Here is a 17,667-nt window from a genome sequence, read left to right as displayed (position 1 = left end):
CTTATTTACTAAAAATCGGAGTTCTTAGAACTTTGAATCTTGGCTTTACGAAACCTTATCCAAAACTTATTGATTTGGCTCTTAGTTCTTCCTATTTCGTTGGTAATAACAGATATAAGATTCTTACAATAACTGCAGCCCTAAGCGGGATGTTTGTCCTAACATCCTCTTGCCTCTCAGAAGGTAAACATGGTAATTCTTATAAAGAAGCTAATTATGACACATAGAGATGTCAGAGATTTCCGTAGTCTCAGGCTTTGGCCCATCTATCGCTGTCGGTGTCAGATAAATGACACATTCCCTTTACCATTGCAAAGATGCCCTAAGTAGAGATACTAATAAGGACATTTTTATATTGGATATCTTCTTTGAATACTACTAGTCGACTTTAGTACAATATGACCATTGGGATATCTTCGGGGATCCCATGCATTAAACCTCCATACTGATCAGGCATGGAAGCAATCTATGGGACACACTAGGATACGCAGATCCTCATATGGTACTCTTATCAACATAGTTTGGCATTCGCAGACGATAGAAAACAATGAGAAAAATAATAAAATAAAATAAATAATATATATTGTCGTACTCTTTCTGGGGGAGAGTACTCCAGACTCTTATGAAAGGATTATCTCCGAGGATGGGAGGGAGGTCATTAAAGATTCTATTGGTAAATTATACCTCATATTTAATATATATGGAGTCCTCATGAATGTAATCCAGAGTTTGCTAAGCTTATGGTTTGCTAAAGGTTTTATTATCCCTTGCATCAATGTAAAAATACTTGGCAGTCACTATCAATGCTAAATGGTAAAAGACGTACCTAATGCAATTATCGATGTGCACTGTCTCAGGTATTCAACCGGTAGTCTAGGCGGTTCCTTTCTTATCCTTTCCAGACCTAGCTGCTCCTTTCTTGGCAGCCTTAGGGCAATTAGTACTGATGTGCCCCTTTTCACCACAGCTGAAACAGTTTGCATCCTTCATGTCCCTACATTCGTGGGACTGGTGGCCAGCTCTTTTACAGATGCCACATTGCTTTATCTTTTGGTTTAATCGACACTGCCCCCAATGTCTTCTTTTGCAGGTTTTGCATGTAGGCTTTTTGTTGGAATCCTGTTGGTTATTGTTGAGCTTGGATTTGCTCTTCTTAGGATTCTGAGAGTTATTCTCCTCCCTTGGTCTTTTGTCATTAGTTTCATTCACGAACGACTTTTGTCTCACTACATCTAGAGTGAGAGACAAGGATAGATCTACAGCTGATCTGTAGTTGATTGGCCTTGAAGCCTTAACATCCCCTTTTATTTCTGGTGCCAAACCACCAATGAAACGCGCAATGCGTTTTGGTTCCGGGGTAATTAAGTAGGGTACCAGTCTAGATAGGGAGTTGAAGTCGGTAACATATTGCTGACAATATAGGTTTTTCATTGTGAGAGTCAGAAAATCTGTCTCCACCTTTTCCACTTCGTGTTGTGGACAATAGTTCTCTTTGATAAGGTCCACAAACTTGGACCATCCCATAAGGTATAGGGGAATTTTCCCCGTGGACTGCATCATGGCCCTCCACCATACAAGAGCCTCTCCCTTAAAAGATTGTGAAACAAATTTTACTACGTCCTTATCAGCACAATCGCTGATGTCCACAACCGTTTCCATCTCCCCAAGCCATTCCATAGCATCAATTGCTCCTTTTTCGCCATTGAAATCTCTGGGTTTGCATGAGACGAAATATTTGTAGGTGCACCCGCCCTCAGTTGAACGGGGCTTATCATAGAGTACTAACTCCTGAGGTTCGCTCTTTTCATCTGAAGAGTGAACGGAGCTCTCCTTACGAGCCGATGTATGCGTTTCCGTGTGGATCTTTGAGTGAGTGACACTCGGTTCCTTTTTGTTCTCAAGGACCTTATCCACAACTTCACTAATTGCTGCGCTAATCAAGGCCTGAAGAGTAGTGCCATTAACATTTATATTTATATTTGCATCCTTGTTTTTAGCCGCTGTACTGCTGTGTGCTTCGTCGGAAACCTCCATTCTGGAGCTTTGGTACTAACACCAAAAATAACATATGCTTAGATGCAAGTTATTATGGAATCATCGTAATGGATGATTTATAAAGTCATGGTATTACTAAACCATAATGGCTGTTAGGTTTATAACTTCCTTATAGTATGCTACTAGAAAGTATGCCAATTATATTTAGCCTAGGTCAAAAAGGACCATCAATTGTGTTTATGGTTTGGACCGAGTCCGTTATCTTTTGACTGGGGATCACAATGTCACAACTGTCCTTGTCATGACGTCAATCTTTAGATAGTTGGAAGGCTTGTCACGAAGGACATTAATAATCATAGGCCCGAAGGCCTTGTCACAAAGGACATACAAAATATGGCACTTAAGGCATTAATATATAAGCCGCAATCTTATTGGATCAGAGATCTTAAGGTTCGAACATAGTTCTTCACCTTTGGACAGAGAGTCAAAGACTACAACCGTCATCCTTTGGAAGATAATTTATTTTGCCACAAAGGCTAGTCAATGTACATCATTCTGACTAACTAGATGATTGTGAGCCCCAGAGGAGTCAGCCGAGGAGAAGCTTTGAAGGTTACAAACCAAGAAGTAATAGCTTACTTAATTATAGGGAATTGTCGAACTTGATAATTTAAATAGCCATGGTGCAAACAAACCATATAGGCCAATAGATAGTATTAAGTTTATTTGATCATGTTTTGCCTAGGTTTTTAGATAAACCATCTTTGGAGTTTGAACGGAATATAATCCTTCATATTTATTAGACAGGGGACATAAATCACGACTGTCAATGTCATAGTGACATCTTATATAGCACAACGGCTTGTTCCAAAGGACTTTTTGATGGCACAGACGCCTTGTCACTAGGGAAGTTTTAAAACATAATCAATGATTCCTTTGGATCGGAAAATTTCATAATTCATTGTCTTGACAAGGAGTTATGAAATAAAACTATCGTTTTCATGTATGCATCTTTGCCCGTAGGTATACATCCCAGGTGGATGTTTAGATGTGTACATCATGTTCGACGTTTATTAGCCATGATTCCTATCGATCATATAGGCTAATTAAGGGGTTTGGAAGTTCCTAATATAAAGGTGACAATCGTGATTTTATCGTATCACCCACTGTCAGGAGTGTTAACACGTTTTCAGGTGTTTAACAAGGATCTGAATCTCTTTAAGCAGGTCTTACCATCGTAGCCAGGTCCCTAACGACATTCAAGCTAGGTTATACCTTTTGAGACTCTTTTTAATATAATTACAGGCAGGAAAGGAATGATATTTATTTTATTCAGGATTATAATTATCCCAAATTTATTTAAAATATAACTATGGCATAAAAAGCCTAGTCACGTAGACAAGTTTAATTTATAACCAGGATTTCCACAGAATCAAGGTATTTGGGTCTGAGTTACAGTTCATTACCCTTCTTGACAGTGAGTTGCAGACTTCTACTGTCTCTTAGTCCCAGAGGACGTTATTTATTACCCGTAGGCACTTCATCCTTAAGGGATGGCTATTTTACTTACAGGGAATTTTAAATAAATCCCAATTTTCAAATTTATTACCCGTAGGCACTTCATCCTTAATGGATGGCTATTTTACTTACAGGGAATTTTAAATAAATCCCAATTTTCAAATTTATTACCCGTAGGCACTTCATCCTTAATGGATGGCTATTTTACTTACAGGGAATTTTAAATAAATCCCAATTTTCAAATTTATTACCCGTAGGCACTTCATCCTTAATGGATGGCTGTTTTACTTACAGGAAATTTTTAAATAAATCCCAATTTTCAAATTTATTACCCGTAGGCACTTCATCCTTAATGGATGGCTGTTTTACTTACAGGGAATTTTAAATAAATCCCAATTTTCAAATTTATTACCCGTAGGCACTTCATCCTTAATAGATGGCTGTTTTACTTACAGGGAATTTTATATAAATCCCGATTTTCAAATTTATTACCCGTAGGCACTTCATCCTTAATGGATGGCTGTTTTACTTACAGGGAATTTTAAATAAATCCCAATTTTCAAATTTATTACCCGTAGGCACTTCATCCTTAATGGATGGCTGTTTTACTTACAGGGAATTTTAAATAAATCCCAATTTTCAAATATGGCCTGTGTGATTTATACTGCATTACAATTTGCCCAGCATGTTAACACACTTTCAGATGTTACATAAATTTGGAATCTTTTTGACAGGTTCTACCATCTTGGCCATGTCTGCGACGACACGTGGCTAGGTTTCACCCTAAGATTCTCTTTTTAACATAACGCAGATCAATCCTAAGTTGAGACGTTAATTATGGATCTGAATCTAATTATGGAGATACCATCTTGGCTCTGTCTTAAATGACACCTGAGCTAGGTCTTGTCCCTTTTTAGATTTTGCCATCTTATAATAATGGTAGATCTTTGCAAAAAGGAATGTTACTTTAATTTATTTCATATATTATATTCTTATATATTGAATAAATGAAATTTTGATAAAGTATTCCAATGATTTTAAAAATACTGAATTGTCCTAAAAGGAACTTAAAGGAAATAATGTTGTCCTCAAAGGGACCAAAAGATAAATATCGTTATAAAGACTTTTAAGGAAACGATCTTCAGTAAAAGGAGTTTCTTCTTCCTCCTATTTCTGAATGCTTTCTCCTTGGATGTTTGTTTTATTTTAGCCGCGGTACGAAGTTCAGCATCTCGGGGCTCCGGGTGTGGAGATCTCCTATTACGGCTCCTTCGCTTGGCGACGTATCCAATATATAAAATAATTGGAAGCAATAAATTCCAGATTAGAACCGGGAGTATTCCTATGTTAAGTCTAGACTCAAGTATGTGCAATTGTGTCACTGAGATTAAACACATTAGGATAGTGTTTAATTCACTCAGCGTTGGCTCTGATACCAACCTGTCACACCCCGAATTTCCACGTGTCACCGGTGGGCCCGGTGGGGAGTATCGTGTCGTAGTTGATAACATCATAGTCAAACAACACAATTTATAAATGCACAGCGGAAGCAAAAGATAAATATATTACAATCCGAATATAAAGTAATATCAAGTATTACAACGGAAAGTAGGTAATCCACAGGCGGATCTTAAAACTTAAATGTTGTTCAACAGACTTTAGGCGCCTAGAACTTGCAAGATTCCTTATTTACGCCCTGAGCAGCTTCCAGCCTATTACGTACTTGTACCTGTCACTTAGACTTTGGAAAATACGTCAGTTTTCACTGGTAAATACACTCAACTGACTCATTTGAAAAGAGTTTATGAAAATTGGTTTAGGCGCACAAGGCACAAAACTATTTTGACACTTGATTAAGATGCGCAAGGCAAGATTAATCTTTTATACTTGGGACAAACTATATCTCATGTTATCAGTTTTACATAACTTGCTCTACATACGGGGCCCGGTCCTATGCCGGTTCAAGATTAACCGACACACCACTATTCCCTTATTGGGAATCCCTTATCGGGTATAATCGATTTATAAGCATAAAGCATCTGTCAGGTGTATGCCTACACCCCGTGCTTAGGTCGTGGCCATTGCATTTAATGAGTCAAGGATATCCAGGACACGGTCGCATTAACCCCCAATGTTTCAGTCAAGCAATACGAATTAAAACAGGTTATTTGGATTTCCCGACTCATTGGTCTTCGAATCCCATACCGACCATGCGGTATTTATATTACCGTATCCCAAGCCCGTAATAGGGAAAATAAGTTAAGAGTATTTACCTGAGCTAGCTCCTGTCTTAAATAGCAAGAATTATAATAACTCAGTCGTATTCACTTAAGTAGGCGTAGGTACAATTTACTGGAAGGCTCTAGTCTGGAACGATGGTATAAATAACCAATTAGAATACTAACGGGTCTTTAATTAAGCCTAAACTTAGACCGGTTAGTTTTAAGGAAATATACGGTTCAAGCGCACGATTAAGCGAAGACCGGATAGAACGTGATTTAGACCCGACAAGTTTGAATACTTGTATAATATGGGTATACTAAATACATTCTGGATTTTGAGACAAAAATGATAACGTTTGACCAGTTTCGGCCAATTTATGCAAACTAGTTACATAAACCGAACCGCGCGCTAAAAGAGCGTTACGGGTAGCCAAAAGAGTCATATGCAAGTTCCCTGAGATAATATGCTTTAAATATGTTATAATATCAGCAAGTTATGTTCTATTATGCCCCGAATGAATTTAAACTCAATTTACGCCTCATAAGGGCATTTTGGTCATTTAAAAGATTATAAAAGAGTTAATATTGGGAATCTGAGTTACAGGTCTGATTTATACAGTAATTATACTTAATTTGACATATTATAACAGTAGGGTATGACCCATATACAAAACTTATCATTTAATATCAAACTATGCACCTTAGGGGTATTTTGGTAATTTCACAAGGGCTAAAAATGTCAAAACTGGAAATCTGAGTTCAAAAACTTATACTTACTGTTATTTTATAAAAATATGCTAAATACATCAGTAGGTATGAACCTTATATGTTTAATTTGGGTGTAACGCATACTATGCGTTAAAAACGCTTAAAAGTGCGATTTAAAGCCGTTTCCGGGTTTTTAAAAGAAAGCTGAGATTTTTATGTTTCCAGAATGCTCAAAATATTTTATTTAACAAATAAAATCAGTAGAAAAAGGTTTGGGGTCAAAAGGATTTATAAAACTCATTTTATGGCTTAAACGGTCAAAACCGGCATTAACCGAATCAACTTAGCGACCTATGATACGATCAGCCAAAAATTAAATAAAAATCATCAAAAATCCCAAAATATTATATAACATCAGTGGGTAAAAAGTTTTATATCAAAAAGTGGCCTTAAATAGGTTATACGCTAAATGCGCCGTTTATTTAACATAAAGCTATAGTTTTACGATATTGGCCATAACTCAAAATCTGGACCTCCAACTGATCTCAAATTTTCGGTGCAAGTTTATAAATCAGAAATAAAGATTTCTACTCTTTCACTTTTTCAAAAATTACGTTTTATATCAAAAAGGGCAAAATAGTCAACTTTGAGCATAAATTGGAAACATGCATATGAATCGGTTAAGCATAGACTCAAGTTGCAAAATTCCAGAGAGTTAAACTTAAATAAAAATGGTCAAAACTAAACTCTAATACAGATCTCAAACATGCATGCACGGATCCGAATCGAGAGTCAAAGAAAAAGTCGTTTTATAAGACTTTCGGTTCCGATCCGAGTTTATACTAAAGATCGTCGAGTTGATCATGATAAAACATATTCTTTTATTCATTATAAAGCTATTTTTGATGATCAAACTGATTGCATGTCATCTACATTACCATTTATGCTATAATTTGCAAAAACACTTCCTGTTGACTTTTTAAGAACATCTTTGACTCGACAAATAGCATGCATAGAATGGGAATCAGAGAATACCCTTTTGAGGGTTTGTTTCCCACATAAATACCAACTTATAAGTGGTTTCAATTTGAGAAATGACAGAGCCAATTTCGTTTAATCGAAAAGTCAAACTATATGAACAATGGATTGACTTTTGGCTAATAATCAAAGCTAGAACGAATTAGAGAATGATATGAATGCTTACAAAGGTCCTAATGAAGCTTAGGAATCCCTATGAGGCTGCCTTGATGATCAGAAAGTTCCTGGAATGCCTTGTGAGTTTTTGAAGGTTTGTGGTGATCTTGGTTACTACTCAAGAACTCAAAAGAATGAAGAATTGATCTGATTTATGGAGGTTTCAGGTGTTGTAAGAGTGCAACAGGTGTCCCAACATGCATGAGGGCTGATTGGTGAGTTTTGGAGGTGCTCATAGCTGTCATGCACTCAAAATTCGGACCAAAATAGCTTAATTCGTGAAATTCTGCACCTGGGCAGGCCTCGCGTCACGCCTAGGGTCCTAGGTGTGACACCTAGCCCCATCTGATCCTCAAATCTCTTTAATATTGAAGTTTTGGTCCTTGGTCTTCGTATACGAGGTTTTGGCCATTTATCTTGACTCGTAAACTCCCAAACTTGGTTTTTAGGAACCTTGGGACATTTACCAACATGGTAATGTCCTCGGTTAACTTTGCGCTCACCCGAAAAGTCATGAAATTCGACGTTGATGCTTTTAACCCCTCAAGTACGGTTTTGGCCATAACTTTCTCATACGATAACGAAACTTCATGAAATTTTTACCACATATTCTAGTGAGTATATTTTAGCATTACAAAGCTTCGGGTCTGCCAAAAGATCACTCAGAGGTATAAATTCAACATGTTGACACTTTTAGCCCCTATAGTTTGTAATTCCTCACTTTCGTGAAATTTCCGCTTCGTATGATCCATGATCCATCCGTTTAAGGTTATAAACATTATGTAGGGTTATCATAGAGTCTATTTATCCATTGTTGACACTTTGGACCCTTACGTTCCATAGTTTTCACCGTTTGTCAACTTTAGTCCCTCTAAAGTATGTTTTCACATACCGGAAGTCTATGACACGTGTCAATACATTATTGGACGTAAATTTTCGAGGTGTTACAGTATGAAAACCCCCTGAAGGATTAAAATTGCTCAAAGCATTATGAAACAATAACCCCATAGGTGTTATATATATATGAATCTTAAAGGAAACTACTCATATGTGGTACAGTCGACTATACTCTGAAAAGGAGGTATAATTTTGATAAAATGAGCTACGTCTATTTAACAAGATTTCACTCTTACAGTGATAATGTAAACATCATCGAGAGGGAACTCTCAAACTAAAGAAGAAAATTTTGAATGACCTTTACAAAGTATAGTTATTCTCGACCTGTAGTTCGAGTATATATGTACTATTTTTGCTCATCAATCTGACTACATCTAGAAGATGTTATATAGAAAAAGCTCATTCGTTGAGTACATGAACGATTGTCTGATCGCTTAACATAGAAAAAATATTCTTATCAACCCCAAGAAAGGGTTGTTGAACTACTTAGTCAAGAAGTATCATACTTAATTGCAATCAGAGCATTGGCGTATCTTGCAAACAAGACGACATCTGATATTACATTCTTGCTAGATGTATTGGTAAGATTACAGTTCTAATCTCAAATGTTGCACTCTTTTCCCTTCACTAAGTTTTTCCCATTGGGTTTTCTTGGTAAGGTTTTTAACGAGACAACATAACTGATCCAGTAGTATCAGTTTATCTTATAGGTCTCGAAGTACTAATTTAACATCATCATAAATCATGTTGTTAATTAGGTATAATGCGTAGTGCACTCTTTTCCCTTAGCTACGGTTTTGTCCCATTGGGTTTTCCTGGCATGGTTTTTAAAGAGGCAGAATTATAAAGTGCATTAAATAATTATTTGACATATTTACAAACTCGAGACACCGGATAGTTCCACAAGAACAATATGGCGTCCTGGGTTATGATTGATATATATTAGACTCGCATAGAGTTCGATCTCAATCCAGATACAAGTTATGAAGGTCGAAGATTTCAGCATATTTAAGAAGTATGTAGATTAGAGTTGATCAAGAGAAGCTCAAGCCATACTGTATGAAGACAATGTAGACAACAACACTCAAATCAAAGAAGACTACACCAAATATCAAGTCAAGCCATTGTCACAGAAGATTGGATTCAACATTATCAAGATATACAAGTAAAATTGAGGGGGAGTAATGTACCCATAATATACACAGTGTATGTACTCTTTTTCCTTGACTTAGTTTTGTCCCACTGGGTTTTTCTTAGTAAGGTTTTAATGAGGCAACATAACTGGTCCTGCAGTATCAATTAACATCGGTCCTGAAGAATCGTATAAACATTATCTAGTAGTATAATGTTAACACTGTATGTGTATTTCTAAATGTCTGAGGGGGAGTGTTATGAATGCAGACATTCAGGCCCATAGGCCAAGCCTGACCTAATGTTAATGGGCTTTAGGGTTGTTGTATTGATCTATATATATGATATATGTACACTCAATGAATCAGAATTCTCTCATTTTCTATACTTCTCATTGTCTCTATATTCTCTATAGTATCCTTTACATATTAGATGTTGCTATTAGGCCGTTGTTTTACAACACTATTCATATTATACATATGTATTTTATAATGTTAATTTTGTACTTTTATGTATAAATTAAAAAGTTTAAGGACCAAATGTAAACTACTGAAGATAGAGGGGGTTAAATGTTTAAACAGACAAAGTATCTTTACACTTTTTAAGTAAAAAGTTACAAGTTATAGGGACTGAATGTAAACTAATGAAAGATAGAGGGGTTAAATGTTTAAAAACCTAAGCTTATAAAAACCCTAAAAGCCTAGATACGCAGCCGCTCCTTCTTCTTCCCCCTTCTTCCTGGTTTCCGGCTGAAAGCAACATCGTCGCCGGAATTTGTCCCCGGATTTCACGTCGGAAGTCGATATAAGGTCGATATGTACCTTGTAGCGGCATATGGCCGCCACGCCACGCTATTCGCTATAGCGGCCGCCATAGACGCTATTGATAACTATGTTGAGTAGTGATAATTAAATATCCTTTCTCATCCTGAAGAAAGTATTTATAGTTAGGGAAGGGTTTATTACATACACTCTTAGGCGATTAAAGAGTCTGAACCACTCAGACATTTACTCGCGAAACAAACAATCACAGTAACAGCAGGTCTGAACCATAAGAGGTAAACAAACAACCCCTAACAGTTGTATTGTCCTAGCAGCTGGTTGCAACGTCGGGTGTGGCGCGTTATCCATGGCATTCACTAGTGGTCAAAGATATTGTTCGGTCGGTCGGTCCAGATAAGAGATATGAGTAGTTAACCCCCTTCACATCCATGGTATAAAACCTATTGCCTTAATAAGCCTTCTAAGTTAAAAACCTTAAATCCATGATTTAAGGTAGAAATTCATTTACCTAATGGTAAAACTTGCAAGCATTTTAGGTAAATTATCAATTAGAATCCACTTACTAGTTACTATCATAAATAATCATGTGACAAAATATTAATAACATTGATGTGGATACACCTACACTGATACACAGGTTGAAGTTACCCATCTCCAACACTTTACAAACATCATCAACTGTATTAGCTACAACAAGATCAATCTTCCCATGAAATTTAGTACAACATCATGCAATTCTACAACATAACTAAATATCAATTACCTTAGGTAGTGTTCGTTACATGGATTCTAATGGAATTGAAATGGGAATTCGCGCGGAAATCGAAATTTGATTTGTAATTTAGGTGTGTCTGATTTGTAAAATGGAATGAAATTTGGATAGAATCAGAATGTAGATTCCCTTTCTTATGTTGTTATTCAATTCCAATTCATTTTCTTGTTGAAACCAACAAAATAAGGAGTAAAGTCAACATTCCAATTCCCTCAAGATTCCATTTCATTCTGTCAAACGAACACTACCTTACAGTCCTAGGAATTATAAACCAGTTCTCCTAGTTTTCCGGGTGTTTGACACCTGTTCTGCTTCTGCAATTTCGGTTTTCCTCTTGGAGGATCTTGTTCGTCCCAAATGTGTTACTTGCTCTTTTGAGTGATCAGCAACCTGTATAATTGAAAACGTCACATCTTAGTTAGTCAAAATTAGCGTAAGATAAGGACTACATAGTCAGTTTCGTAGCATATCATACCTCGGTTACTACAGCTGCGTCTGAAATTGTTTTATTAGACCTCAGGCTTCGACGGACAGGTGTCACGAGCTCGGGTTGTTTCTATAAGAAAAAGTAAATTTAAATGAGCGCCGTGTGACATATTATTACCAGAAATAGAACACTAATGGATGGGTACCTTGGAACCGGATTTTGGAGCTGCTTCTTCTTTCTTGCTGCTCGATCTCAACCCTTGTCTCAATGTCCGCCTCGATCCTTCACTTGTACTACCTGATGACGTCGCATTTTCTTCTTGTCTCACCGGGTTGTTATTTTCTTCAGATGAATCTTTCTCAGATGTTTCAGTTTGGTGTATGCAAGACTCGTTTTTTTGTTCAATCATTTCAACAAATGGTTCTTGTTGGACATCAGCTGACTCGATTTCTTTCTGATTTACTTCGGTTTGTTGTTGTTCCTGTTCAGCTGACTCAGCTTCTACATTTTTCGACTGATCTTGTTCGCAAGATTGAAGAGATTCTTCAGTCTTTTCAACACGTTGCTCTTGTGGATGAACAGCTTCTTCAACGACATCATCATCATGCAAATCCGTAGATTGTGCTTTTGTCTCTTTAGTTAAATGATCAATCTGATTATCAGATTCTTCAGCCTTTTCAACACATTGCTCTTGTGGATGAATTGGTTCTTCAGTGACATCATCATCAACAAGCAAATCTGCAGATTGTGTTTTTGCCTCTACTTGTTCTTCAGTTAAACGATCGAGCTGCGTATCAGATTCTACAGTCTTTTCAACACATTGCTCTTGTGGATGAATTGGTTCTTCAGTTACATCATCATCATTATGCAGATACGCAGATTGTGCTTTTGTCTCTACGTGTTCTTCAGTTAAACGATCGAGCTGCGTATCAGATTCGTCAGCCTTTTCAACCCATTGTTCTTGTGGATGAGTCGGTTCTTCAGTGACATCATCATCCTCATGCAGATCCGCAGATTGTGCTTTTGTCTCTACTTGTTCTTTAGTTAAACGATCGACTTGCTCATCAGATTCTTCGGTCTTTTCAACACATTCCTCTTCGTTTTCTTCAGGCTGAATTTGTTCGTCAAATGTGTCTCCATGTTGTTCTTCAAACAGATTTTCGTCATCCTTTACTCGTTCTTCCCCTAAAGTTTGTCTCTCAACGATCTCAGACTGCTGGTTTTCTTCTTGTCGGTTATGTTCCACTTCCATATCCGTGGCTCCCTTTTCTTCTTTCGGTTCCAGCTGTTCAGCATGTTCATCTACTTTAGCATCGCCGACATCAACTTCCAGCACAGTGACATCATCATCAGACTCTACATTCAGAGTATCAATTTCAGCTTCTTTCCGCTCCGGTTGTTCAACATGTTCATCTACTTTAGCATCGCCGACATCAGCTTCCAGCTCAGTGACCTTATCATCAAACAGTTCGTTTAAAAAATCTATTTCGTCTTCTTGTAGTTTTCGCGCTCTCCGACCGATCCATGTAACATTATACTTCTTTTGTGGTCGAGACTGCTCTTTATTATTTTGTACACATGGCGGATTTTCTTCTTCACTAACCTTTGCAATTACATCAGGAAGATCTCCATCTTTATTTGAATTATCTTCAACCTCCATGCTTGTAACTTCATTTGGATCTTCAGTTCCCTGTTCAGGTTCTTCTACGTAACGACCCTTAGCATTACGCGGCTGCCCGAATTCCCTACCTCTGCCCCTACCCCTGCCCCTACCCCTGCCTCTGCTCCTTTGCCGGCCACTATCCCTACGACTCACCTGAACGATCTTACCCTTTCTTCTCTTGATATTCTTTTTCTTTCGTCTTTTTTTAGAACCACCCCAGCTCATGCTAGAGCTGGATGAGCTAGAGCTAGGGCTAGTGTAAATGCTTGCCGACGAGCTGGAACAAGAGCTTGACAGGGGGCTTGAGCAAGGACTAGGACTAGATTCGGGCTTATTGATTGGCAAACAACGCAAATAGTATTTGTCGTGTGTCATCGTAATCTTGCCTTTCATGCAAAGATCTCTAAGATGATGATTTAGTATGGTAGCATGTGCCCATGGTAATTCATGGTATTCCTTTTCAATGAAGTGTGAAATGTCTTCCTCACTAGAACCACCTTCTGCTTTCAACTCCCAAAGGGTTGTTAATATCATCTATACAAACAATCAAAGAATACATAAGGAAGAATGGTACACATGTGACACGGAGCGGAAGCGAGAAAATAAAACAGAGAGGAATTCTCAAAAGATTGATATGATAATTGAAAGCCATAAACAATACATGAAGTGTCGTTTTTGTAGAGAGTTATAAATTTAGCAGGTTTGCCAAATTTTCGAAATTACAAAGTAACTAGTAATGATTGAAACTAAGACTATAAATAAATGATTTAATTATGTTAATCACGGACTCACGCATTTGAGGCAAAAAAGAAAGGAAATGATTAAAGATTGCCCAAGTTATTTGATGTGTATAATTTTTGTGACTTAGACCATCTGTAATGGTTAATGCCTCCTAAGGGGCATTTTCCGCCGTATCAGCATCATGACGCCCTTTAAAAAATGTGTAATGGTTAACGCTCCTTAATTCCATTTCAATCACTAGTTTCCAATCTTTTTTCTCTTCATTTGGCGTTATACTAGAAACGCCCCTCCTTCATGCCCCTAGAACGCTCAGGGGGGCGGCGTTGGAGGCGTTATCAAGCCCCTTCACCCCCCCCCTATGCATGGTCTTGTGCTAATCAAGGATATGCACGTTTCGAACTTACAAATTAACTAGTAAGGATTCCATTTAAGGCCAAGTGACGAAATCAAAACCCTAATTGATGAAATTTAGATCTAGCACTTGAGCCAAACTGCCTATGACCATTGGCCAAATGATCTGGCTCGTCAAGACATCTCCGTCCGCTAGTTATGCGCCCCATAACTCCACTCCAAACCCAAGTTATGCTCATTACATTTAGTCCCTTTCTGTCATGTTTCCCTTTATCCAACCGGTCGAAGTAAGACTCTACCCACGTTTTAATCAGGTATCAGCACGACAATTTCCGTAGATTCGATCTCATCTCTTCTTCCCTTCCTCCTAATACATTTCCCCCAAATATTATTGCTAATGATATTTCTACACACATCAATGATTAACTATTACTTTTACTTGAGATACTTCATGTCAGATTCAAGTTCAACATCAACATAATAACATTTCATATTCAACGCATCATGCATTTAAGTTAACAATACAATGCAACATCATCATAACAATTGCATTTAAGTATTTAACCATACAGTGCAATATCATCATCAATACAAAATTAAACAACTTACATCATCATAAGGCGGGTGATCGGGAACAAGAAGCTCATCAGGAACAATATCATCAAATCTCCGGTCAATGAGGCGTTGATTAGCCGGTGAAAATCGTCCGGCGAGCTTAAACACAAGTGCTTTGAAGTTTTTCATGTTCCGGCTACCACTGGGCTCGCCTTTTGGAAACCGATCGGCTTCGATTACTGCACCGGCGGGGGTTTGAGGGTTTTGCGGTGGTGGCGATTGTGGTGGTGTGTACGGTGGCGGAACGGTGGTGGGGTCCATGGTGGTTGAGTGAGGTAGAAAAGAAAATTTGGAAAAGGTGGGGGAAAGTGGAAAGTCTAGAACATATGTTGACTAATGTATACACACATGTGGGCCCACCAAACAGTGTCTGTCAGGTGCCACATGGCAGGTTTGTTTTTTTTAAACACCCATGTTGTTTTATCTTTGATTAGTGATTAGTGATTACTGATTAGTGATATATAGAACTTGTATTATTGTTACATACACTCGTATATTGTTACATACATAATTGATGTGAGATTTCGTAATTTTGTCGAAATGGGACTTTGGAAAGTATATTGTTACATATAGATAATTGATGTGAGATTTCGTGATTTTGTCGAAATGGGACTTTGGAAAATAGCGAATATGTTCGTTTGTAGACCAACTAAAATGTGTACCAAGTGTTTAGACGTTAGTTTAACTTTCTTCTTGACTTTATTTTATTGTTAAAAGGTTTTTTTTAATGGTGTAGCCAAATGTACCCCTTTTCTACAGAACATATCCTCCCTTTCAACTTTCACATTAACTAGGTTTTTACCCGTCACGCGTTGCGGCGGCGCCGGCTCGTTTTCGAACTAAATTTACGTTGAAGCATAGAGCAATCCAAATTCATACCGTTGAATAAAAAATGTATTGTATCTGACTCGACTTGTTTCCAAACAAAATTTACGACAAAACAAAGTGCAACTCAAAACGTACATAAAAACAAAACTTTATATTGTTGACTCGCCTTGTTTACAAACAAAAATTACATTAAAGTGTATTCAACAATGAAACGCCCTCACACGTAATAACTTAAAAACGACGCAGCGGAAAAAGAGCCTAAAAAATTTCTTTTTCTATTAGACACATTTCTTACATAAAGGCTCAAATACGGAATGTCAAACATAAATTAAAAAAAAAATATAGAGCATTCACTTTCAATTAACACTTTAAGGCGTTACATAATTAAAGCTATGTGACCGTTCTTTTCCGTACAATCCTTGTTCTCGACTCGATCTATGTCTGTTTCTCTTCGTTTGTGGTAGAAGAAATCCATGTAGTACCTGTGGACATCACATACAACTTAACGATTAGTTGTTAACAACATCATACGACATTATTCTCATGTAATTTAATATCAAATATCATTCAATATCCTCTCGTATTTTCTCGTTCCGAGTTCGACTTCGATACCTCATGAACCCGATGTTCTTTTACCTGCATTACATTTCAACTTCAAGGCACACCATTAGCAAACGTCAATGCCCAAACATAATGAAACCATTCCTTCATACATTTATAACATCTCGCATTTATATATGTATACTAATTCCTATGTGCATTCATAGCATATTACATCCATACATGCATACATTCATAAATCATACATGTACACAAACATATACACATACATATACACGCACACATTCGTACACGCACACATACATACGTACAAGCTCTTACATACCACTTACATTCCCATATGATTTTACTAATCATATCCTAGTCACAAACATCGATATAAATAAGTCCCATACGTACAAACTTACGTGCATGTTCATTTCTATTCATGCTTACCCTTGGATTCCGTCACTAACATGTAGGTAGATCTATACACATACATATCTCCAAACTTAATTCTTTCCCACACATACTTTGAGTGAACGTTCATGCTCATGAGTGAACATTTCAACTGTTGAGTAAACATTCTTGCTGAAGAGTGAACGTTCCAACTGTTGAGTGAACATTCTTGCTGACGAGTGAACGTTCCAACTGTTGAGTGAACATTCTTGTTGACGAGTGAACGTTCCAACTGTTAAATGAACATTCTTGCTGACGAGCGAACGTTCCAACTGTTGAGTGAACCTTCTTGCTGACGAGTGAACGTTCCAACTGTTGAATGAACATTCTTGCTGACGAGTGAACGTTCCCACTGTTGAATGAACATTCTTGCTGAAACGAACTAAAAAAAACAAGGTTTGCCAGCTAACTGGCTCTCGCGGGGAGCGACAGCCCCTGCCCCGGGCGGTCGCGGGGCGCGACATCTGTCGCGTTACGCGACGACAAAACTGAATTGTTGTCGCGTAGCGTGACAGCCCTATTTCGACAGAATACTTCCATTTGCTGCTGCATAAAGTGCCCAGCTATGTTTTCAACCAAAACTCAACTTGAAACTTACATAACATTTGAGCTAAGCGTCCATTTTGTGTAATTCTTGTTTCTGCGCATCCGTAATTTAATTACGGATTTGTTTACCATCCTAATTCACATCAAAAGCTGAATTATAAGAAAAAGGCTTGAAGATCCTTCATGCCATTATCCGACCCGTTCGATTCCACCATTTTATTTCTGACGTAACTAGCTACTTTCAGCCCCGACAGTCATTCCTACCTTAGCATTTCCAT

At 37.6% G+C, this 17,667-nt stretch overlaps 1 protein-coding gene across 1 annotated transcript; it reads right to left on the bottom strand.

Moving 5' to 3' along the window:
• Positions 1–11,034: 11,034 nt before the first annotated feature.
• On the bottom strand, positions 11,035–15,342 carry LOC110911415 (interaptin). Its single transcript, XM_022156019.2, has 4 exons — positions 15,011–15,342; positions 11,852–13,843; positions 11,695–11,775; positions 11,035–11,609 (listed from the first exon to the last, which is right to left on the bottom strand). Exons 1-4 carry the CDS (start codon positions 15,275–15,277, stop codon positions 11,484–11,486), a joined length of 2,466 nt encoding a protein of 821 aa, XP_022011711.1. The 5' UTR covers positions 15,278–15,342; the 3' UTR covers positions 11,035–11,483.
• Positions 15,343–17,667: the final 2,325 nt, after the last annotated feature.

The sequence above is a fragment of the Helianthus annuus genome, chromosome 15, assembly GCF_002127325.2.
Source record: "Helianthus annuus cultivar XRQ/B chromosome 15, HanXRQr2.0-SUNRISE, whole genome shotgun sequence".
Classification (NCBI taxonomy): domain Eukaryota; kingdom Viridiplantae; phylum Streptophyta; class Magnoliopsida; order Asterales; family Asteraceae; genus Helianthus; species Helianthus annuus.
The sequence above is the reverse complement of the archived record's forward strand: the minus strand, read 5'-3'. Positions and strand labels throughout refer to the sequence as shown.